At 39.4% G+C, this 25,496-nt stretch overlaps 1 protein-coding gene across 4 annotated transcripts in view; it reads right to left on the bottom strand.

The window, feature by feature from the left end:
• PPP3CA (protein phosphatase 3 catalytic subunit alpha) overlaps positions 1-25,496 on the bottom strand; it is a 170,430-nt gene that overhangs the window by 79,523 nt on the left and 65,411 nt on the right. For all 4 annotated transcript variants that reach the window (XM_062493819.1, XM_062493817.1, XM_062493816.1 and 1 more), the window contains exon 2: positions 21,666-21,866. In XM_062493819.1, coding sequence (XP_062349803.1) covers positions 21,666-21,866 — 201 coding nt within the window. The remainder of the gene's footprint in view (positions 1-21,665; positions 21,867-25,496) is intronic.

Raw genomic sequence — 25,496 nt, 5'->3', positions numbered from 1 at the left:
AAATGCAAGTCCTTTCAACTCTGTTTATAATGAACCTTCAGAAAATCTATTTTTTAAAAAAAGTAAAAACTGTAATTGCACTGCTGCAGATATAACTAGCTGCCACCATAGGTGGTAGCTGGAACTTTTCTTCAGCAGTTGAGAGGTGTCATGTGCCTTGAGGCTTCACAAGGCACTTGCCTACATCCAAGGAAAGGGTGCCTCAGCCATCTGTCTTTGGAGCACCATGCTTCCAAGGACATTGCCCAGACTTTAAAGGGCAGATCTGACTTTCTGGGGCAGGGCAGAAAATACTGCCTTGCTTCTGATTTTAGACTACCGAGCCTTGTAGGTGGAAGATCTCCACCTTCTTTATGGGGACTCTGATGTTTGCAACATCACACATTGACCACGACAGCTGATAAAGAACTGGTGCACTGCTATCAAAAATCTGCAACTCAGTTTCACCAAGCTAAAAAACTTTCAGAGGAAGTTCTACATTATCTATGTATCAGTCCACAGATAAAGCATTTAAAGGGCAGCTGAGATAAAGTGAAAACTTGTACAGATTCCACATGTTTCTGAGGAAAGGAAGTGACCAAGAGAAGAAGGGAGCTCCAGAGAGAGCAAAGAGAAACAGTGCCAAGAGCCAAGCCCAGATGCATTGAGGAAGCAGAAAGATGAGTGAACAGAAGGTTGGCTGCTTTTAGCTTTGAAAGCTGGTGCAGGAGGGAGATGTGGAAGAAGACAACTGGATGAGAATTTGCACGCAAGTAACAGGCAAATGCGCTGTTATGCTTTCAGTATGAGATGTCTTAGTACAAAACAGATTGCTCCAAAAATGTCCAAAAGCGTGATGCTTTAAGAAACAGGTATTTCTGAGCGATTTACATTTTCCTGTCTGAGAGACACTGCTTTCTAACCTAAGAGAGCACCTGAGAGAATGTGCATCAAGTTCTCCCCAGAAAGAGAAGTTTAACCTTCCTCCCCCACCATACTGTCAGCAAGAGGTTCTGATGAAAGAAAATGGGATTTAATTAATGATTTTAAACAGAGTTAAGTAGTTCCCAGTCTAGGTAACTAAACAGTCTTCACCCAGACATGAAATAGAAACAGAAACTGCTGAGTGCCTGTACCAGGAAGGCTGACAATGCTACAGTAACCGCTTAAGAATTTGCAAAAGAAGAAAACAGAGAGAGGAGGAGACAACACCAAGAAAATCACTTCAAGTCTCCACAGCCTAGATCAGAAATACAGCATAAGGCTTCCCACCAGAATTGAACACAAAGTTAAATACGTGTTGGCATTCCTTAGATGAGGTCAGCTGGCAAGTTAAGGGCATCCTGGCCTGTATGAGCAATAGTGTGGCCTGCAGGGCCAGGAAAGGGATCATGCTTGTGTACTTGGCACTGAGGAGGCCACCCTTCAAATCCTGTGTTCAGTTTCGGGGCTGTCCCTGAAAGAAAGACACTGACATGCTGAAGAGTGTCCAGAGAAGGGCAATGGAGCTGGAGAATGGGTCTGAGAGTAAACCTAATGAGAAGCAGCTGGGGAAGATGGAATGATTAAACCAGGAGAAAAGGAGGCTCAGAGGAAACGTTGTCACTCTCTATAAATGTCTAAAAGCAAGTTGTGTCAGTAGAGCTTTAGATTAGGTATTAGAAAAAAATTCTTCTCTGAAAGGGCAGTCAAGCATTAGAATAGGTTGCCAGGTTTATGAAATCACCATCCCTTGAAATGTTCCGAAAACGTGTGGTTGTGGCACTTGAGGTCACGGTTTAACATTACAATTGCTGGGTTACTGCTTGAACTCAACAATCTTAAGAGGTATTTTCCAACCTAAACAATTCTCTAATTCTGTGACAGAAACAATACAACCATAAGCAAGCATATCCTTCATCACCAGAGACAAGAAGTTTTCCTAATCTTTGAAAAGGAGAAAATGGAGCAAGTGGATGCTAAGACACAAAAAAATTACTTCTTAAACTGATACTCCTTGGCATATCACAGAATGAAACTTGCAAGGATGCTATTCAAAATGCTGGAGAAACCATAGCAAAATCTGGGCATGTCTCATCAAGAGATGCATCTAATTATAATCAGCTAGTATTTAGTATACAAATAACAAACACAATTGCAATCCACACCGTAATTTTGAGCACTGGCACATGCAATGTTGCTTCTTTTGAAGAAAAAGCTCAGCTTATTTTCTATAAACATCACAATTACAGAATCACAGACTCACAGACTATCTAGGGTTAGAAGGGACCTCAAGAATCATGTGGTTCCAGTCCTCCTACCATGAGAAGGGACAGTCCCTACTAGATGGGACATCCGCTACTTCTCTGGGCAGCCTGATGTAATGCCTCACCATCCTCTGAGCAAAGAATTTCTTCGCAATACCTAATCTAAACCTGACCTCTTTCAGTTTAAAATCACTGTTCCTTGTCCTAACATGCCAATACCAAAACTCCTTCTCCCTTCTTTCTGTAGGACCCCTTCAGGTACTGGAAGTTGCTGTAAGCTCTCCTCAGAGCATTCTTTTCTCCTGGGCTGAACAGTCCCATCTCTCCCAGGCCTGTCTGCAGAGAGGTGCTCCAGCACTCTGAGCATCTTCAGGGCCTCCTCTGGACCTATTCTAACAGACCCATTTAAAGTAACTTTCAAATGTCAAATAGATACACTATCTGATGCTTCCCCACAAGGGAGTGCATTATGTGTGCACATACACAGACAAGTGCATGAAACTCAACTCAATGTGTTTTGTATCCTGTCTGTTCATGCACGCACACTGATTTTATTTTCTTTAAGCCTAGAAGCGAACAGTTCCTTCCTGATACTGGTTCCACAGAGAATTATTTCCGTGAAAACACGTTCAATCTTTTAATGTTTTGAGAAAACCTCAAGTACAATTTTGGTATATTTACCAGATAGAAATTGTAGCAAAGAAGCCGTCATGCTGTACTGAACTTCTCTTGATGACAAGAGTGACACAGTTCATTGGACACAGGATGACTCAAATATCAAGTTTAGTATTATTCTGCGAACATTCAGAAAATCATCACATATGACCATGACAGCTGATAAAGAACTGGTGCACTGCTATCAAAAATCTGCAACTCAGTTTCACCAAGCTAAAAAACTTTCAGAGGAAGTTCTACATTATCTATGTATCAGTCCACAGATAAAGCATTTAAAGGGCAGCTGAGATAAAGTGAAAACTTGTACAGATTCCACATGTTTCTGAGGAAAGGAAGTGACCAAGAGAAGCTCCAGAGGAGCTCCAAGAGGAGCTCCAGAGAGAGCAAAGAGAAACAGTGCCAAGAGCCAAGCCCAGATGCATTGAGGAAGCAGAAAGATGAGTGAACAGAAGGTTGGCTGCTTTTAGCTTTGAAAGCTGGTGCAGGAGGGAGATGTGGAAGAAGACAACTGGATGAGAATTTGGGAAGAGCCGAGTCCAGATGCACTGAGGAAACAGATGATGTTTCCATTTAGTAATAATTTAAGGATTATAGCTTATTTCTTTTCAAGAAAAGTTGCATTACTCCTATAATTTCACTATCATAACTTAGGAAAATTTAAAAAGCATTACATGCACAGCCAAAGTGTATTGAACATGCCCAGACTATAAATTTGACTTTATCAGGTATACTGACTACCAGGTCAAGCACTATTTTAAATACTTTAAAAAACTACTTTATTTCAAAGAAATGACAGAGTTCAACTTCCTTAACAAGAAAGTGCCATTTCAGCCTAAAGGTCTGTGGCCACTGCAGTAGCTCTTGCCCCTTTACTCCAGCTCCTGGTCTCAGACATCCTTGAGTGAAATGAACTGCTTAAGTGTACTAAGCCAGCAAAAAGTAGGGCACTACATTGAATTACATGACTTCTGCCAATTTAGACTCCAGTGGGCTTAGCAAGGTGGAAGAGCTGAACACAAGTGGGTCCATGGGAGCTCCCCAGCGCAGGGGGACAGGCCAGCCAGTGAAGTGGGCAATTCAGGCTGCTGCCACAGAACAGCCCCAGTCAGCCCAGCTGGCCACAAATGCCACTCGAGAGCTCAACACCCACTCTGGGGGAAAGGGTCACTTACACTGACTCAGCATTTCAGGAGGTAAAAGGAAAATGGAGGATCTACATGCCCAGTTCTGCTCAGCTGAGGAAACATCTTCCACAGGCCTTAGTTTGCTCTTTTCAACCAACCATATACCAATATACTATTACATATAATGGTATTATAATAACTCAGTGATTGCATCAAACCAAAAAAGGTATTTGCAGTCATGCGGCTGGCAAACTAACAGCACAGACAGTACAAGAACACTCTCTCACTGCCTTACGTAATGAGCCTAATTTACTACTACAGCCAGTTTTACAAAACTGTCTCAGCATTTTAACTTTAAACCACAAAAAATCAGCATGTAACACGCACACACAAAAATAATAAAAAAAAAAAAGGCATGAAGAGCAATCTCTTCGTACATCTCAAAAAAGGAAGCAACTAAGACTTGTACTTTTTTGGATATCATCAAGGATACTAGAAAATTGCAGAGAAAAGAAGAAGATTGCCAGGAATTAGACTAGTCTGGTAGATGAAAGCACTGGGAAGAAGTGGGAAGAGAATGAGCTATTTTCCACATTGTGCTGTTAATTTTCCAATTGAATTGACATTGCAATGCTTTTAACTTGAAAGTTTACCACACAATTGCAGAGACATGAACTGCAAATTCATGCAGTTTCCAAATGCAGCTCAGATTTTCAGGCCAAAACTCATTATTATCTTCATATTAAACATCACAAAATAAGCCATTCTGAAAATTCACAAGAAAGGTGAGATTACTCCAAACCCCAATGTGACAAGCAGGTATCGATCAGCTACTTTCTCTTGGCTTTTTCTATCCAAAAACTGAGTTTGTTTTTGTTTTTTTTTTTTAGCTTTTCTATATCTAAAATCAAGACACAGTCTACCAGCAATAAACACTGAAATACTGTACTTGTCAGGCTGTAAGATCGCATTATGTTTTGGAGGATGGAGTCCTCTCTCCTGCAAAAAGTATCAAAGGCTACTAAATCTGGACTCGAAAATGTGGTGCACAAAGTGCTTCAAAAGTGCATTTATGCAATGGAGAAGAAAGCATGGATGGATAACAATAAAAGACCATCAAGCATTAATTAGCATTGTCAAAATCCTTCTTCACTAGACACACTTGCACAGCTTGACTGCATCTGCAGAGTAAGAAAGTAGTGAAAAATATACACCTACATGGCCTTTTAAAAATATACTTGCTCCCTTCTGCTTGATCCAAGAATCTTCTCCACACCTCAGTTTGATTAATGTATTGCCATAATGTACACAGCAAGTACCATGGAGACCCAGATTAAGGAGCCATTGAAAATAAGACTTTCCACTTGTGGAAACTAATGTTATTAATATACTAATTATTTTTTCACAATGATATTTAAACCTTCCTAAACAGTCAGAATAATTAAGGAAAGGACAGGAAACAGCATTTTTTTCCTGTGATTGTATTAACATTTTCTGCATGATTAAGCTAAAAAGAAAGCCATCATTTATCATAATGTCTATCAAAAGATTTACAGGTCACTGGAATTGTATGATGGTATTAGAAAATTAAAAATTCTCAAATAATCTTTCTTGTACAACCTTATCCATCCTTTTATCCTCACAAAGAGGATAAAAGGCTGATGTACTAGACAACATTTAGTAACTGAATTGCTGGTTTCTCTTACATAGTTTATTAAGAATGAAAATACAGTCTTAGTTTTAAAACCTTTTCATAGCTGAAAAGACTAGTGTTTTCCTTTATCACATTATTTTCACTGTGTGGTTTTTCTTCTCATTTGTTTCTGATTCTTTAAAAACCAATCAACTGTTTTATTTTGGCATAAACCCCATGGGAATTCAGCAAAAATAATGACTAAAAAATCCTATCCTTCCACTTAACTGCATCATACTGAAGAGCTTTCTTCTGTTTGTTTTATAAGTTCTATTGTCACAGTAGTGAGAAATGCACACTGGGAACATCTGATAGACCAAAATTTGAAGGAGTTGAGCAGAGAGTTACTTCTTCTGTAAGAAGTCTTACAAGATAAAGGATTTTTTTAAAAAATACATAAAACTATGAAAATTTGCTCTTTAGTCAAAGGGTCAAAGCACGTAATATAGTTTAACTACAGAAACCTCTAATACCCAAAATTCTGTGATGAGGCCTTCAATCCCCATTACTCAACCTCTTGCAGATTTCTCAGTGAAAACTAACTGAACAATTCAAAGAATCAGCTTTCGAATTTCTGTTGGTTAGGTTTTCTGAATTTTTCTTTTTCTTCTCCTTTCTAATATTTACTTCTACAACAGGCTTTCCATGCCTGTTTATAAATGACATAGATATCATGTGAGTAATCTCCTCTGGTTGAAAATTTAATTTATTTTAATTGGAACTGAAAACCTGTTTTGAGGGGTGGTAGAAGGAAACCGTTCCTATTTCCTGCTATAGTTCTCTCAGCATCTAATTACATCCATAAAGAGAAACAATGGGGAGGCTGTGTGTTATTCAGCTTAATGTGGTTAATTACACTATACCCCCTATGCATGCAGATACACCAAAGCCTCACAACCAATACAGCATCCACACCACACATTTATCAGCTGTAACAACTGCACTTTGAGATCACATATGACACAGGCTCTAGATATAAATACTTATTTACTGGAAAAGGTTTCTAGTTCACAATAAAAAATGTAAATTGCAGCAGAACATACACCAAATAAAAAATTCTAAACTTTAGCATCTGTATTTTTCATAAAATTGTTGTCAATAGGAATTTAACTGCTGCACCTAGATACACACTCTTAATACTGAAATACCTTTCTCCATGCTTTCCTGTGAATAAGATACTTTGGGGAAGTCCTTTTTTTATACTCCTGTATCACTAATAGGAGTTGAACCAAATACTTCCAAAAGTTTTAAGAGATTTGTGCCACCTCAGAATGGAATTAAGGTATCGAGTCAGATTTTCTGCAAGACAGATTCAATGCCTAGTTATCCCTGAGGACACTGAATTAGTATTTTGAATAGCATCTATCCCTGAGATAGGTTCAGTTGGGATGGTGACACATCAGCTGAACACATCTTCATTATTACTCTTTGTTCAAAGTCATGCTTGCATCAGCAATGGTCTGTGAGCCTAAAGGTAGACAGAGGGTAGGTACTCAAGGAAGATGGAGATGAAACAGCTGCTGTCACCCAGAACAGCCTCTGAACACCAGGCTCTCCTTCATACACTCTGGCAATGGGGAAGAATCATCAGTTGCACATTGCAGAGCAATAGCTTTTTATGACAGCTTACATGTCAACACTGCCTTTCCCAAAAAGCGTGAAAGGACTTGGTCCTGAGAGAAGAGACATCTCAGTGCTCAGATAACAACTCTTGCAAGGCCAGATTTTTCAAGTACAAAATCACCAAGGGAAAAGAACAAAAAGGTAAAATGAAATGCATATGGCCCTTCTTCTGTGAAGAATCCAAGAAATGTTTCAGAGGCTTAGAATGAAACTGTCTGAGTTCAGATGACTCACTGGGGTTCTTGGAGCAAAACAGACAATATGGATAATTGATAAAACAGGGACAGACAGTAAGAAGAAGCATAGTCATAAGGGACAGTCGTGATGCTTGAAGAATACGATAGCTTTTCCGAGGAGTTAACCTCCCTCAGAACACAGTTGGAACAGTAGGAGGTCTGTTCAAAAACATGTTAGGAGGGAAGGACGAACGTGTTTAAGTTGGAAAGAAGAAGATGGATTACTTAAGTGGCAGAATTTACTCTGATCTACCTTTGAACCTGGCCCTGTTTTGAACAAGAGGCAGCACAATGTGATTTTCAAAGGTACCAGTCAACCTAAATTATTCTATGAAAAGGGCTTAATGTGGGAAGAATAAAACAAAAAATAGCATTATCTTCATTGCTGAATGAAACCTATGCTGAAAAAAGCTGCAGTCTGGAGAGCAGGTCACTGGTGCCTAGGGAAAGAGTGCGATGCACTAAGTGCCAAAGATCCTGCAAATGTCATAAGATAGATGTCTTTTGGCAGACTAATGCTTTGATTTTGTTTAAACTAGCTAAAGGAAGTAACTTAGCTTCAACAGCACAGTTGAATAACTGCTACTGCTATGAAGTTTTAACCTTTCCCCATTCAATTAATGTTAGACCTGAATAGCTCTCCTCAAAGAAAAAAGCTTCACTGAAAAACTAGGAAAGGTGATATTCATATTCCAGATATTCTTAAAGATAAAAGAATATACAGACCTTAAGATTTTAGAACGTGCGCGCACACACCCACACATCCCAGCTTTGTTTATGCAGTTGAAATACAATTTCCTTCTACCATAAAAATCTGCAGGCAAGCAAAAGCTTCAGATCTTCATCATTTCATTGCTGCCTCAATCCAACAGAAATCCAGTTTATTCTTCACTGCTTTCCCAAGCAAGATAACCTGAAATTTTTCCCAAATGCTTACCTAGAAAATTAGACTACAAAGTAAAAGGCTGACTTCCATTAATTGCTTATACTTATCTGCTCTCCCACAGTTGTGGTCGTGTTCCAGCCTGTTCCCCTAGCAACAGCTGGTGACCTCTGTGTTCTGGCCTTATCACTGTGGTTACTCTTCCCCTCTTGCATATTGAAGAATACATGGCATTGATGGCAGGTGCATCCAGAAGCAGCCCCAGACAACCAAAAACACATGCCACCAGATGACATCTTCAACCAGTTACATTTTAGGATCATGTCTTCAAGAGGAGATGCTGCATTTGGTACGACTCTTGATATTCTGAAGCCTCAAGCTTCTAAACTAGAAAAAGCAGAAGCACTAGTAATGACCTAGATTGGTGTCAATGATCTGAAAGTCATTTATCCTTGCTAAAATCATCATTTTACTGAGGATACATTTGTTCCCTCAACAAGGACTCTGGGACCCATAGCAGTATTCTGCACCATGCTTGATGTCTTCTCCCCACACATCTTAATGATGTTTCTCTAATTTACAATAAAATCTAGTTGCAAGGCATTGGATTTTCAAAAAGGGACTACTTATTTACACAGGAATTAATTACATTTGATACTGGGCCCCTGTTAAGTGGTGGTTTTGGCCATAACTAATCTCTCCATGCATTTGGAAATTTTAGTTTTTCCACTATAGTGAGAAAGTCTACTTCCCTTAGCACATATCTCAATGAAAACAAAACAAACAAAAAACCACCCCTAACTCCAAGTAATTCTACAAGAAACAGTAGACTACAAGCCTATTCTTAATCTGCTGTTATCAATCATTACAGTAACAAATACAGCACAAATATAAGCACACCCAAATCTATAACAATGCTTGCTTTATTATACTTAGAGAGCAACCGAGTCTCACCTCAAAACTTTTACCATGCTCTTGTCCTTTCAAGTATGATTTTTGGCTATTTCCTGGTATTGCTAATTAACTACCTTTTAGAGACAAGTATTTTCTTATTTGTTTAGAATCTGAGCATGATTTTCTCCTTAAAGGAGTTTTACCCTTTCAACTGAAGCTTTTTAGTTTGGGGAAAAAATATAACTTAGTTTTATGTATGCAGGCTGATCTCACAAACAGCTCTTCGGTCTTCCTCTCTATACTTTCAATTGTGTACCCTGCACTGAGGCTAGTTCTATTTCGCCCTCTTAAAGTCTGATGAGAACCAAAGGAAATGAAGTGGAACAAAGAAGCTACATTAGCTTTCATAATTTATTGCTCTAGACAACTCCAACTATTGCCTGTGACAGGAATCAAGCCAAGCAGAAAGCAAATGGAAGTGTTCTACCACTTTGTCAACAGCTGAAGTCACAGGATTCATTTCTACGGCCACCAGCAATGTCCCCAACCCCTGTTGCCACACTAAGTTCTCGACCTGTATGTGCAGGGGGCACCAAATAAAAAGGAAAACAAGAATGAAAAATGAACTGAAATGTGTTATGTGTTGTTTTCTTCAGGTTTTTTTTTTTTCAAATTATACATTTAAGTGTTCTTTCTTAATACAGGTTGATAAAGAATAAATCTGGCACAGTTCACTGAATTTTATCTCCTTGATTATTCAGAAGAACTTTTTGTTTGGATGAATAAATTTGTGTAATGAACTCTCACAAGCCATTCATTTTGACATCTAAATTCTACCTATTCTGATCGAAGCAATACTTTTTTGGTGTTTTGCACTTGTAAAGGAAGAAATTTTTGCAGAATTAAATATGGAGTGAGAAGAAGTGTAAGAATGACTGTCAAAATTCAACACAGCAGCTTTCAGAAGTAGCACCTAAAAGCAGTAATGCTGGTACATCAAATGAGCAAGAAGGATTCTCCACAGTGCCTTTCCTTGTGCTGAGCACCATGGATGCTTTTGATTCCCACAAAGGCTCTGAAACTGGAGCTCAGTCCTTTGCCATTTGCCCTTGGGTTGCCTGCTTTAAAGATGACATAGCTGGATCTATGAAAATCTCACAGAAAGGAACAACACTGACTTAAGCCAAGCAATCCACAAGGTACAACACAACTGATAAGCTCAATATGCAATAAAGAAAGGCAAAGACAAAATAGCATAGAACATAGGCTCCTCTTGAAAATCCAATCTGTGCTGAACCTTCTTCAGTGGACAAGAAGTAAGATCCTCCTCAGTTATGAAGAACATTTTATCAGGAAGCAATCAGCACCCCAAGTGGTATCAATACATGAATTTCAACTAGATTTAGAAGCCCTATGATAAGAGAAGAGAGAAGCAGGAACAAACACAGTCAATGCAGAGAGATCACCAAGGAATAATTTGGAACTCACCATTCAGTGTTTTAATGCCCTAAAAGATGCACATAATAACCTCCATGTCAAAAGAAAATGTGACACACTTGACACATCATGTACATTATTGCCAACATCCCCTGTAACACTTCCCAAGACTTTCTGGAATCAACTGCAGATTAAAAAGATGCTCCTGTTCAGCAAAACTGATCTTCCTAATTGGTACATTTATTTGGAGACCATGGATATTTTAGGCTGTAAAGAACATTTTAAAATATTATTTTTAAAAAACTAATTAAAATACTTTGAACTATAGCAGCTTTCTATTTCATTTAAAAAGGCAGTATCGTCACAGAGGATATTAGATACAATTCAAAATTATTCTATAAATGTTTTCTCTAGAAAAATGCAGAAAACCAAATAGAGAAAGCCTCTGTCTCAGCTCTGGTAGTATTTCTTAGAATGATTAAAATGTTAACACAGAAGTATGTAAAGGCAGGAGGAAGTAGAAGAACCATCCACCCCAGAATAACATCATTCTATAAGTATCATTTCCAACTCCTAATGTTCTCTGATTTATGCTCTAAGTGATGACAGGAATGTTTATAGTATCTTTCTAAGAAGAAACCTCTTAGTTATCTCCTTCGCACTTGCCAGTGCTTCTCAGCAGGTTTTGGTGAAAGGTTAGACATACAAAAATAGGGCACAGATGAAGGCAAGAAACAGCTGGTGTTAGCTCCAAATGCACAACCAGACTCTGAACAACAGAGGCACACCTCTGCACAGTGATTCCCAAATCAGATGAACACTGTGGTACCTCCAATGGCAATGATCAGCTGACACAAAACACTCTTTGTCTCTGACTTGCTATTAGTCCACCCCCTCACACTCCTCTAACTCCTTTTCTTGATTTCTGCACTGTAGCCACTTTACAGCTGTTACAGGTACAGTATGACTAAGACCAAATCAACCTCCCTTTCAGCCTCACACTCATATAAATCATGACTCTGTAATTATTTCACAGTCAAACAAAATAGGGAACTCTAGTTCTACCTGGGACTGGTAGAGTTTTTATTTTCCAAGGGGGAAGGCAAACATAAGCTGGAATTTCCCTCTGCCTCCCATAGCTCTTACTCATTTCAGTAGCTCCTCCATCCAAAATGAATGGAAGAACATGAGTGGCTGTGATTTCAGCAGTGATCCTAAGATTGAGTTAAATTAAATGAGGTGAGAATCAAAAAGAGGAGTAACTGGGCAAAGCTAAAGGAACACAAGAGGCAAGAACAAAGGTTCTCTCTTCTTAATGAGGATGACACAGTACAAAAATCATGGTTATTTTCAAAAAAGAACACAAGTGTCAAAGACCCAGTTCTAACTCAAGTTGTGCCTACAACTTGAGTTGTAGGCCTACTGACTACAAAACTGCAAAGCAACTAAAAATTCTGATTTACAACTTTCAGAAAAATATCTGAGAAGCTATAATAAAAAGCACTGCTATGATGTACTCTGTCTGCTTGGAACAGTCCTAGAAGAAATGTTAATGTGCTATACTGAGCTGTCAGTATTTACATGATGAACCACCCACATGGCTAAATAAAAGATGGCAAGAACAAAGTCCTAAAGGCTTAGGTATTTGCAAGCAGTCATTTTTTTTATTTTTGCTGGTGGTTATTTTTTTAATCAATGCAATTTCTGTGTTGACTTGAAGCCCAAAATATATTTGATCTTCCATTTCACAGCATCAAATTAAGCTCCCCATCTGAAGGGAATCTCAGATTCCAAAATTTCAGTTTGGCTTATATGACTACAGTTTTTGCACCAAATAAAGTGAACCTAAGATAATTTTTAAGAACAACTGAGGTAGCTGTAAAGAATGCTGTCAGTAGTATCCACTGTCTTGGCAATAATGATAGATTTAAGCAATTGCTATTAGAAAACATCAGTTCCGCCAAAATGCCAGATGCCAATGGTTGATGCAGCTCAATTAAGCTATAAGACACAACTGCTTTGTTCTACCAGGGATGCAGGCAGGCATATTTCAATCTATATCTGGAACCAGCAGAAGCACTTACTGAAGGAACAGACTAAAAAAATCCGAATATATACAGTTTTACATCTTCACCTTCTTACAGAAGTCCCAGATTTTAAGCCACAAGTGATTAGACGCATGATGAGTTCTCAATAAAGCATGCAAAATAGCTGGAGTAGTGTCAGTTTTAATCAGCAACCCAAATAAAAGATCAAATCAAGTTCACTTTAGCTGTTCAACATTATGTTTATATGGTAAATTATTTTTAACTTAAGTTTAAATGCACGTTTTCTGTAGTTTAATGACATTCAACAGTGATAATGTAATGGAAAATAACTGTTCCAACAGCAAACTGTGTTTATGCTACATTGAGAAAAGAGGATATCTAACACATTTTAAAAAATTATGGCAAACATTTCTTTAAAAAGTCTAATTAATTTGAGAAAGCATATCTGCCTTATATAGTGAAAACATGCAAAAAACAACTGGACTACCATTTGTTTTCAAGATGAATACAAGAGTAGGTGGTGCTATTAATACTCTCCCCTTCCTCCATTTCCCTGTTCCAACCTGTTCTGCTGAAATCTCATCTAAGCAAATAAGACTGGTAATGGATATTAAGAAAGAAACAAGTCAAAGTTCACTTCAAACATTCGCCTCACTCCAGGCAAAAGTTAACTTTCCTGTGATGAAGGAGAACTAGCTGCAGGCCACTAAATCTGAGAGTGAGACTAATTTACAGAAACATGTCCAGGTCTCAGGTGTTAGTGGTAACACAGCAACTCAAACTGATATACCAGGAACATTTGCAACTCTCATGCATCTCCAAGATACAGAAGGAAGTGCTGTACTATAACCAGCATCCTGCTCTGAGAGCAGACCCCATCACACGCTCACTCTTAGCAGCACAAACAAAATTAAAAATGCTTTTAAAAGATAACTAAACTGAATATCTTATGGCAAAGAAGGGAAAAGTGCAATTCTTATCCTCAGACATCTAGACTTCAAAACAGCAATTAATCTTTAAGACTTGTGTGTCTGAAGACACCAGCCATTCAGAAACAAAACTTGATCACATATGCGATTTTTTTCATGGCATATATGTAAATATTTTAGTGCTACGTGTCCTGGGAATTCAATAGCTTCTTCAACAGTGATCACAATACATAGGGTTTAACTCTAAGTGTGAAATAAAGAAATTTCAACTATAATTACTTTTACTGAACTGTTAATTTCAAACAAACTTTGCTGTGCAAATATGGATCGATCTAACAATATCTGTAGGTCTCTAATAAGCAATCTTGCTTATTTTCTATGCAGAAATTTTACCTTAAGCTACTTCAAAGGTAAAAGTCAGAATGAACCCATTTAGTTTGACTCTCAGATGGGATCAGATCATTCACATGCATGCTACAATTCAATTTAATTTTAAATACTACTCTGTTTTACTATAACGTGGGCATAAATATTTTTAATAACTCATTTTAAGATGGATCACTTTAGCTAGAAATTCTTGCTGTTTATAAAGTTTTAGCTTGCACAGCAATAGCAGCCTACTAATATTATTTTGTGCCACCAAATGAGAGAAACTGGGCAAAGCAGAAATATCTGTGGAACACGAAATAAAATTCAGGCCCAGGACACCCTACCATTCCATGGAATAATGTACCCAGAGACTATCTGGAAGCCTCAGAGATAATAAAGGCACACGCTGGCCTGAAAGGACTTTGTAGTTTTTATGGACCTGCAATGCACGAAAGTGCCCAAAGGTCACCCAAGTTGTCACAGTTGTTCCCAAGCAGGCTTATCTACAAATGCCTACAACCTTTTCCCTCTCATCCAATTTTGAGCTTGAATTGCAAAAACTGTGTGTGCACCAAGACACAAACATGTGCTGGTTTTACCTTGAAAGCACCTGGGGGGAGGGCGCACTAGGAAGTTTTTCTCCATGAGAACTTCCTCTGTGAATTGATGGGACCAATTGGAGGCTGGTTTAGTTGTTGACAGCCTGAGAAACCGATTGGAAAAGTCGGTTCGCTCCGTGGATCACATTTGAATCAAGTAAACCCCGGGAAAGCTCTCTTGCCTTTCCATGCTCTCCCAAGGTAACACCGACCCGGCCCGGGTCCCTCTCATGGGCTGGGCTCGGGAGGCTGCCGGGCCCCGTTTCCAACCGGGAGCCCCGATAACCAAAAGAAGCCGAGCCCATCGCTGAGATCCTGGCCCTTTTCCCGGTGTGTCCGTGTCTCGGGGGGCCCTGCCCTGCCCTGCCCTGCCCTGGCTCGGAGCAGCCCTGGGGTGGCCGAGCCCGCCCGGCCGCCCTCACGGGCTGGGGGGAGGCAGCCGGGCCCGGTTCGGGAGAGCCCCCAGGGCTTTGTGTGCTGGGCAGGGCAGAGGGAGAACCCCCGGGCTGCGGCTGGAGCTGGGGGCGGGCAGCGCCGGGGGAAAGCCATGGACACACGGCCTTGGCACCCATTTCTCCTCTGCGTGCACTTTGCAGTTCTCGTCCTGCCCCTCCAGCGTGGCCTGGGCACCCTGAGATCCTGACACAGCTCCGGCATGGCCTGGCACAGCCCCTGCAACTTCTGGGGGAGATTTTAACTTTTCCAATACTCAGATAAGACTCACAGACTTTCCATCCTTCCTTGGGTGAGAGGAAGAAGAACAGAAAGGATGCACCAAAGTCAGTGAAGCAAGAGCTAAGTTTCTAGATGGAAGGAGAATGAGGAGATGCCATGAAGGTTGGCTGAAACATATTTTTGTAAGTTATAGGGGTGGACTGTACTACTATCTACTACTAAAAAATTCCTTTAAACCATGGAGAAAGACATGGAGGGGTGAAGTAAGGTGTAAAGTGTTTTGGAAGACCCTTTGCCCCGAGGAAAAAAGGGGGATCTCTGATCCTGGGAATGAAGTATGAACAGAGAGAAGTGAGCTGAAGAGAACTTCTGCCTTTGAGCAGCTCATCCTTAAAAGTAATACCCCATGACTTTAACATGAGCCACAACCCAGCTCTGGGAAGGCTGTGAAGTGGGAGGAGATTCATGATGGCAGATCCCGGGCAGCTGCTATTCATGAAAGAAGTGAAGTCAGGAGAGAACTGCTTATTTCCTCTCTTGAAAAAGATCCTTATAACCGAACAAGAAGAAACTCCTCTCCCTAAAGTGAACTGTAAAAGATTATTTAAGTAAGGAATTGACTGAAGTGTCTCTGTATGTTGTTAAGCTGTGACAAAGGGGAAAGAGGGATTGGTCTGAAGATCTATTCTAAATTTTTATTTTTCTTTGTGTTGTCAATAAAGTTTTTCTTTTTTCCCTTTTCAGTTTTAGGCCTGCTTTACTTTTACTCCTAATTCTATTTCACAATAAAAGGTAAATATATTACAATTGGCAAACCCAAACTATAACATTTTTGGTGCATTGGCCGGGAAATGAAAAACTAAACCAAGACAGAACATTACAAGCAATTCAAGTATTTAAGTTGAATCTCCATAATACTGTGGCATCAACCAAGCCAGTGGAATTTTTTACCCAAAGACATTGCAATAGTAGTGCAAGTGGGTGTATTTCCCCTTAGCATGCCCAAGGTTAGTATTTCCAAACGTACTGGATACAAACACCTTATATGACATCATGTGATGCAAAGGGTATAGCAAGGAAGGCTCTGCAAACAACAGTGGGTTCCTTGTACCTACCACAGCCATAAACACAGAAGCTGCAAAAAAAAAGGACTAGTAGAAGAAAACAACATGGCCAAGGAGTGCTGCAGAGACTGAGACACTTCCTACATTACGAGAATAAGTTTTTACTCTGTCGTCCCTGACGCTCTCCTCACTTCGTCTACCAAGCTGCATGCACCTGGCAGTTCAGAAAGCTTTGCACACGGGCTAGCACAGTGTCAGGACATCCTCTGTGAAGCATGCAAAGGTTTAGACCAAAAGTATATGCTGCTTTCACCTATTTTCCATTTTTTCTAAATGAAGGAGTAACAGATGCTGGGGCCTGTGCCTGCGCATAGCCTGGCTACAGCCAAGCCAGAAACGACTGTCATGGATGTGGCTGGGAGGGCAATCACACAAACAGAGTTGAGAACATCTGTACACAGACAACTGCCTCCATAATATTCATACATTACATTTCAGTGCACATACTAAAAGCACAGTTTTATAAAGATGTGCATGAGTTAGGTTTTCGTGTTCTTAGTTTACTGGAGGAGACTCTTGTTAGTACTGATGGACAGAACTAGCTAAAAGGTATGTATACTGAGCACAAAAAATGAGATACGTCAAATGTGACAAGAAAAAAGCACACGTTAATTACTTTTAAAATACCTATCAACAAGGAAAAAAAGACTTATCTTAAAGCACCAACATACATCTTCCAAGCTTATTCACTTGTGCAGTCATATGTGCAAAAGGTATCATGCTATTTTCATTCAGTATCTGTAAATCTAACAATATCCTCAAGGAAAATAATCTAAAAGGTACAAGCAAAGATATACAATGATAGATATTAGATAAATACATCACTTTACAGTTCTAGGTCTATCCTATAGTTATGTCATTTATAAGGAGGTATACATTAAAGTATAAAGTCACCCATGCACTGAAGTCAAAGGGACACATGCTTGGCATGCCGTTAAGAATGGTCAGTACCCAAGCAGCAAGTGAGAGCCCATAAAACCATGCAGCCAGTCACCATTCAAAGAAAGGGCAGTGTATATCACTTGCCCAAAATCAGTCTGTATAGTAATAAACCTCTGTAATAAAAGCTACCCAGTCAATTATAAATCTGGCATTCCCAAGTGTACTTTGGAGTGTGACCTCAGTAAATACTGCCATCAGAGTGGTTCAGAGAAATACTTCCCTAGGCTTCTGGAACAATAACAAAAAAATAACAAAAAACAAAACAAACAAAAAATTAAAAAAAAAATTAAAAAGTAAAAAGTAAAAACTAAACAAACAAACAAAAAAAAAATCCCACAAAAAACCAACCAACCAAACAAACAAACAAAAAACCAAACAAACAACATTAAAAATGAGCCAATCTCTTCCTGTGTCATTATACTGTGACAAACATAATACAGGACCAGAAATTCTAAGGCTGCCATGAAGACATCTTTCCATCTTTTCACCTGTAGTCTAGTGGTAAATCAACCTCATTAAACACACAGACTTCAAATGAAGTTTGCATTTCTCCAAGTGAAGTGGTTACAGATGAAGTCAGTCAAGACAACATTGCCTCAACACTTCCAAGATGCAAGAAGAGTCCTGATAGCAGAGCACTTGGAGTCTCTTATTTCAAGCTCTGCTCATATTCCTACCCAGTAACAGCAGGCAGCCCAGTGTAACTGCAGGAACAGCTCACTGTGTCTGTAAGTCAGACCTGCAGTGAACTGTGCACGCGCACACGTGTGGAGCAAACTATGAGAATTTCAGCAAATGGGTTCACCAGGAATACTTCAAAAGGCTTATAATCTTGCCAAATTTGAAAATAAAATGCACTCATTCAAATGGCAATCACATTGATGGTTCCAGCTAACCACAGTCACAAAGTAGTTTTATACATAAATGCAAAATAATTGATTGTGCATATTACATGAAGGCTCTTGCATGACTCGCACCCAATTATCATTTTCTCACACAAATTCAGGCTTTGTATGTACCCACTTCATTGCACATGACTTTACTTATAAACAGAACTCTGACACTTCTTCTGAGAACAATTTTACCACCCCTTAAACAAACAAATGTGAAATTTCGAATTACTGGATGGCTATAATAAACAACTTTTCATATTCTTTAACATTTATCAAGTATATCACACTAATAATCCAGAATACTATTACTCTACAGTTGCACTTTTCTATTTTCCTTCTTTTTCATGATCCCTATCTTATAAACCAATGACAGGAATATATTTCTAAAAGATGAATTCCTCTCCCACGAAGAATCCCATATTAGTGGTTTATGACTGTCATTCATCAACAAGACCGCTTCTCTTGTATGAAACCTAAAATTTATTTTCTTCTCCACTCTATCAGTGGTTTTGTTTGTTCTTCCCAGTGTTTGAAAAAAGCTTTCGTCTACTGCATAGCTATTTCCTGACTGCCTGTATACCTGGCACTTCCACTGTATCATCAGTCAATTTATATTCTCTTTATCCAGTCACCTGCTGTCTTACTACTCATACAGAGAAAATTGTCAGGCCCACAACAACATGCCTCACAAGCTTTCTCAACCTCCCCCTCATAATTTAAGTTCTTCCTTCTTTTGATGATCACTTTCATAACTACAGCTTTCATGTTTGCTCATACAGAAGATTATCACTTCTCAGCTACCCTGCTAACACGCATCAGGAGCCCAGCTTTCCTATGCTGTCTTAAAAGAACATAGCTACCAGCCACCCTGAAGAATGCTGCAGTATCACAACCACTCTGAGAATAATTTCAGAAGCTGGAACAAAGAAAGGTGTAGGTTTAACTGAAAAAAAGAATCAAAGACTTATATTACACCAGTGTTATACAATGGGGTAAATTTCAGGAGATTAATCCCCAAAATACAATTCGGAACAATTCTAACACCTTCAAATGCATTTAAGAAAAAATTTTAAGAGAAACATTAAAGAGAGAGAGACAACATTAAACACAGGCTTATGAACACTAAAGTTGTCCTCCCACAGTCTACATATCTCAATGGATTAAAAAAAAAAAAAGTAAAAAAATCACACTTTAAAAAAACATCCATAAAAAGGTAGAATTTTCTGTGTGTCTGCCACTCAGTTATGGACAAGGGTACTGCACATCTACAACTTCTTCCATATATCCCAAAGTGTCAAAAAAATCTGCAGAACTTTATTCTCAGTCAACTAGGGATCCTTTTATTCATTCTGTTTTCTTTATTCATCCATGAGCTGCAACATGATTGACATCTTTTCCATCAGAACTGTACAGCAGCATGACAAGCTAATTATTACATAAAAAATTATACACGTTACCTCTCCAGGTCAAGCTACAATCGTCTAGTTGAATGCAATTTTTAAAATTACAAGCTTTAATAAATGTGCATCATTCTAGTCCAGACACTGCATTCACTTTCAGAGAAGGTTTCCTGAAAATGAAGGTTTTATTATTTCTACGTAGTTTTTGGTGACTGCTACCAGTATTGCTAACAAAAACTAGTAACCCTTCCTCTGCAGCAAATTTCATGTGCTTTTATCAGGGGTCTCGAGAAGTGAAAGTGAAAGAAGGAACTGACTTTTTAAACCAAGTTTTATACTTTGGCTTCATAGTTTACACTGGTTAGAATCAGGTATCTTCTTTCCTCAGCTAGTTTTCTATGCCGCAGATCAATTAGTTGTCAAAAAGGCATTCATATCCAACAGCAACAATAAAATATAGGAGGAGACACATCAGAGCAAGCAAATGCATTCATACATTCAGAATGCAGGCAGAGGCAGGAGACAATTAAGAGAAGGAAATTCAAAAATAAGGCATTTCCTGAGGATTAATGAGTGGGTGGTAGTGTTTGATAGTCAAGGGCAGGATGGGCTCTGCAACTGGCACAATTCATTAATCCTCCAGGCAACACAAACTTCTATTTTTATTTCCACACTTCTTATTTTCCTTAGCATCTAAATTAGAAGTTCCACTAAATCTGACACTGTCATTCCCTCACAGAGTCACAGAATGGTTAGAGTTGGAAGAGACCCTAAATATCATCTAGTTCCAACCCCTATATCATGGCAGGGCAAGTCCCACTGGACCACACTGCTCAAAGCCCCATCCAGACTGGCCTTGAACAATTCCAGGGATGGAGCATCCACAGCTTCTCTGGGCAACCTGTGCCTCACCACCCTTATAGTAAAGAATTCCTTCCTAATATCTCATCTAAACCCACCATCTATCAGTTTCAGGACATTTCCCCTTGCCTTGTAACTACATGCTTCAGTAAGAATTCAGTCTTTCATTTTCCTGTAGGCCCCCTTCAGGTACTGGAAGGTGCTGTATGATCTCACCTAGGCCTTTTCTTCCCCAGGCTAAATAGCCCCAGATCTCTCCATCTGTCTGCAGAGGAGAAGTGCTCCAGGCACCCTGAGCATCTTCATGGATCTCCTCCAGACTTGCTCCAACAGGTTCATGGGCTCCTTATGTCAAGAGCCCCAGATCTAGATGCAGCAGTCCAGATGAGGTCTCCTCAGCAGTGCAGAGGGGCAGAATCCTTTCCCTTGCTCTGCTGCCCATGCTGCTTTTGATGCAGCCCTGGACACAGTTGACCTTCTGGGCTGCAAGTGCACATTGCCAAGGCATGCTGAGCTTCCACCAACATTCTCAAGTCCTTCTCATCACCTCTGCTCAGTCCATTTTCTGCCTAGCCTTTATTTGTGCTTGGGACTGCCCCAAGCCATGTACAGGTCCTTACACTTGGCCTTGTTGAACTTCATGACATCCAGAGCCCAATGCTGTCTGTATGTCTTAACAGTCCTACTATGATAAATAACATCTAGAAAATTAGAGAATTAACACTTGGTGAAAAAGGCCATCTAACTTTTCAAGTTTCAGAAAGTAGTTCTAATTTTCTCCTAAAGACTAAAAATGTTCTTTTGCCTTAGAAACAGAAAGGGCTCAGCAGAGGTAATCCTTTCCTTTAAACTACAAGCTGCTTGATAGCCTCCATTATCCAGTGGCAGCAGTCAAAGAGCGAATCAAGTATTGGAGAGAACAGCTGATTTTCAAGCTGCCTTTCAGTGCCTTAGGAGGCCACGTACACTAATGCATTACTAAACATGTCCCAGCCAGCAACCATTCCTCTCCATCACCATAAACTCCACACTAACCTGTGACAGGTGCATCTATGTCCAGCAAATTTTTTTCCTGGCGGAGAATCGAAGCTCCCTCTGTTACTATTCTCAAAGCGACACTCTCTTCCAGTCTCCCTTCTTTCATAAGGTGTGCCTTTAAGATATCCACACGAGGTTTTCCATCATTATCAAACACTTCCTTAGCTGTGAGACGGTGGCTTGGAGGAAATGGGACAGCTAGATGGAAAAAAACAAAAAATATGTGGTCACTGTTTACAGAAAAGGTTCTATTACTGACACATTTCAAAATACATCTCTGCTGTGAAACAATGTTACCAAAGATTTTCTACTGTCTCTTACAATTTGTGATTTAAATTGGACATAAATTCCCAAAGATTAAAGCACATGTATTCAGCAAGATGTATTATTCACACATGCAAGAAGTAATTTATGTTTATAAAAAAACTGAGAGGAGTATTTAGGCCATAATTACAGGTATGTATGAACATTCAATACTTAAACATTCAAGCAAATCCCCCAAAAGACATGGGAATATCAGGGAAAGGAGGGAAAAGAGTTTAAATGGCTCTGGTAGAACTAGAGAACGTTAATATCCCTTCCATTAACAGCATAAAATGCACAAACAAGAGCTACATTTAATACCTGTGCATGGACATGCATAGATACACACCAATTAAAATTCCAAATCCAAGAGCTCTCTCTAATGTCTTTCGGTAGAGGGATGTAAGATGTTTTCCCTGTATAAATAATAGTTTGCTACACAAGGTACATCTGAAACCCACCAGTGCTGAATAGACCATTCAAGAATGGAGAGGGCAGAGGATGTATCAGACTGAAGTTGGAAATAAATGGATAAATACAAAGGTTGTCCTGGCAACATGGCAGCAACCAGCAAGTTGCATACTGTCCTCACTTAAGGTCAGAGGCATAAACTTATATGTTCCTGCTCTCCTGGAGCCAGCTGGAGCAAGAAGACTCAGAGGTGATGCTGTCAGCTGCCAGGATGAGGCTGGAACATTATCCCAGCTTAACGCCGTTTCCCTTGCAGCTCAGTCAGAGTGGCACCAGGCATCGCCTGCCACACCAGCCACAGGCTCGTTTTCCTGATCCCTGCCACAGCTGCAAGAGGATCAGGTTGTTCCAGTGCTCCAAGCAGGGACAGGAGGTGGCCACAGGGCTGGTTTCAGCTGGTCATATCTGCAGTGCAACTCTCTCCCTGCCAAAGGGTCTCATCCTCCTGTGGAATGTCTTACCGGCAGCTTTGCCCCATCACAAGACATGAAACCCTAACAGAGCAGATCAATGTATCTATTATCAGTTTTCTCCTTATTTCACAATCAGCAGACTTCAAAAACCCATAACTCACACTTGTTATGTAAAGTTCAAACCAAACACTCTTCTCTTACACCACCAGAAGTACCCAAGCAGAAAACAATTCACTTTATGCAGTTATTTTCCACTGATGTTTTTAAACACAGCTTCAGAAAATGCCTTTCTCCCCACCTCAATGTTTTGTTTTTCCTTTTTGCTGCTCTAGCAGTCCATTCACTGAAATAATCTGGTGGGATGTGGGTGTCTGAAATACACTGAAGCCTGACTACTCTCAGACTTAAACATGGGGCAAAAAGGGGAGAAGGTGAAAATTCATGAAATAAGCAATCTATTATGCAACACAGAAAAAGAATAATCTTTTGTAAAAAATGGAAGGTGAATGATAACTCAGCAGTTCTCCAAGCCTCCATCCTCTTTTTATCAAAACAAAACCCTGGAAGGCTACCTAGTCCCAATGATCCTGGCACTGCCAGCACGGAGAAAGGAGAAAGGGGAAAAGTTAGTATAGATCTGCACCCACTCCGGCTGGAAGAAGCACATACCATTAGCTTGCATTCCTTAGCAAGACAATGGCCACCTGTTTGCCACCAAAGGCATGATAATGTACAAACCTATGCAGTGCACCAGTACTTTGAGGTAACTACCATATATACTTCTATGCTGAAAGGAGATTTTTACACTTATAATGACAGAGAAAAACACAGATGCAATGTCAATCGGAAACAAAAGATATGACATAAAGCCTACTGATACAGAAAAAAATTACATATGCTGCAGCACTGTAAGAGTTCTTGTGCAGGCAAAGTTCTAACAAAGATGTAGCCATACCTAACTAAAGAAAAAAAAATACACTGTTCCAATAGATGATTCATGATTAATTAGCAAAAACACGAATGACTGAATAGACCACAAATTGCATCTTCCATTATGAGAAAATTAACTTCGAACGTACACATACACAGAGCTTACACAGAAGAACAACATAAGAATTTAATACAGTTAATCATCTTTACTAATAACACCCAGAAATGCCTGTATCAACCAAAATCCCTTTATAAATACAACAAACATTTAAAATAAATATTTAAAACAAATCCTTTGATAAATAAAACAAACATTGCTTTATAGAGAACAATGTTACCATCTGAATACACAGGTATCCATCTGTTTCTCCACTCCTTTTTAAATTTTTCTGCATTTTTAAACGTATGGTATTAGCATATATAAGTAAATAACAACAAATGCAATAAACTTGACTCTTATCACAAATAAACTCTAGAATCTCATCAGACACCAACTGTGCACACAGAATACACAATGAGGAAGAACACAGAACTAGGAGAGGAGGCCACCAGGGAAGGGCAGGAAGGAGTGCGGGACTGAACTGCCAGCATTGAGCTCCTCACCATGGCAAAGACCCAGGGGACGTTTTTTGTAAAAACACGCAGGAATCTGTATTAAGCAAAGGCCATAACAAGGGGAGAGGAAACAAAATATGCATCTACATATAAGACACTTTTAGAAGTTTCGTGGCAAATTTCACCACAAGACCACCACGCAAGATTCATGCATGCCTAATCATACTCTGCAAAACTTAAAACCTGGACTGGCGTCCACCTCATTTACGTTACTTTCTTTATATTGGCATAAAAACCAACTATTCACCAAGTAAAATACTACCCTGGTGGTTTGGTCAGAAAACATGGACTACAACCAAATGCAAAGAATCAAAGTTTTAAACCCTTCATCTCAGCCTGTCAGTAATATTCTCCTGAGACCCAAAAACACAAGAAAATGCTCTTTAACCAGTTACTAGTGGGGGATTTTTCCACTTGTGCTTTCAGGTCTCTTGAGCATGCTCCAGCAAATGGAGGAAAAGATCAACCTGTTCTTTTAATGTTCGTGCAGGCTCCTGCAAAACCCATCTCATCGTTAACACAGCCACTGCAAAGGTCAGACATCATTACTGTTTCTCTCAAATATTAAGCAGCCGCTCTGGAACAAATAAATAAACCATAAAGAGCTCTGCTTAATTAGAGTGGACCATGTGTGCACGCATAAATAAAATACAAGCATGTGGCAAAGCAAGCATTATTTTGTTTATATATTATTAATTTTATAATGAAGCCGTATACTAAATTAATACTCTCAGAGGAGGCTACCCATAAGAAAAACTCTCATCAATATTCAAGTTCCCAAATTCTCTCCCCCTGTAATGCTTCTCCTATAATTTTTTATAACTTATGCTGTACGGCTGTATGTAACTGTTTATAGCACACCATACTTTTATGACAAATAAATGTTTGCCTTTCTACTTTTAAGGAAAACACAGCAATAACTGCTAACATCTCAATAACCCTGTGTACTGCATTTGTCTGACAGCAATTTGCAATTCTCCATCTTGAGAAACATATGCGCTACAGCAGTGCCTAGAGCACAAGTTATTAAACACATTTACACTTATGCCACAGGTGCAAAAAAATTAAAAGGTCACTCTGCAGCTTTCAGTTTTCT

The sequence above is a fragment of the Cinclus cinclus genome, chromosome 5 (assembly GCF_963662255.1).
Source record: "Cinclus cinclus chromosome 5, bCinCin1.1, whole genome shotgun sequence".
Lineage (NCBI taxonomy): Eukaryota > Metazoa > Chordata > Aves > Passeriformes > Cinclidae > Cinclus > Cinclus cinclus.
Note: the sequence above shows the minus strand (reverse complement) of the source record. Positions and strands in the feature narration are given on the sequence as shown.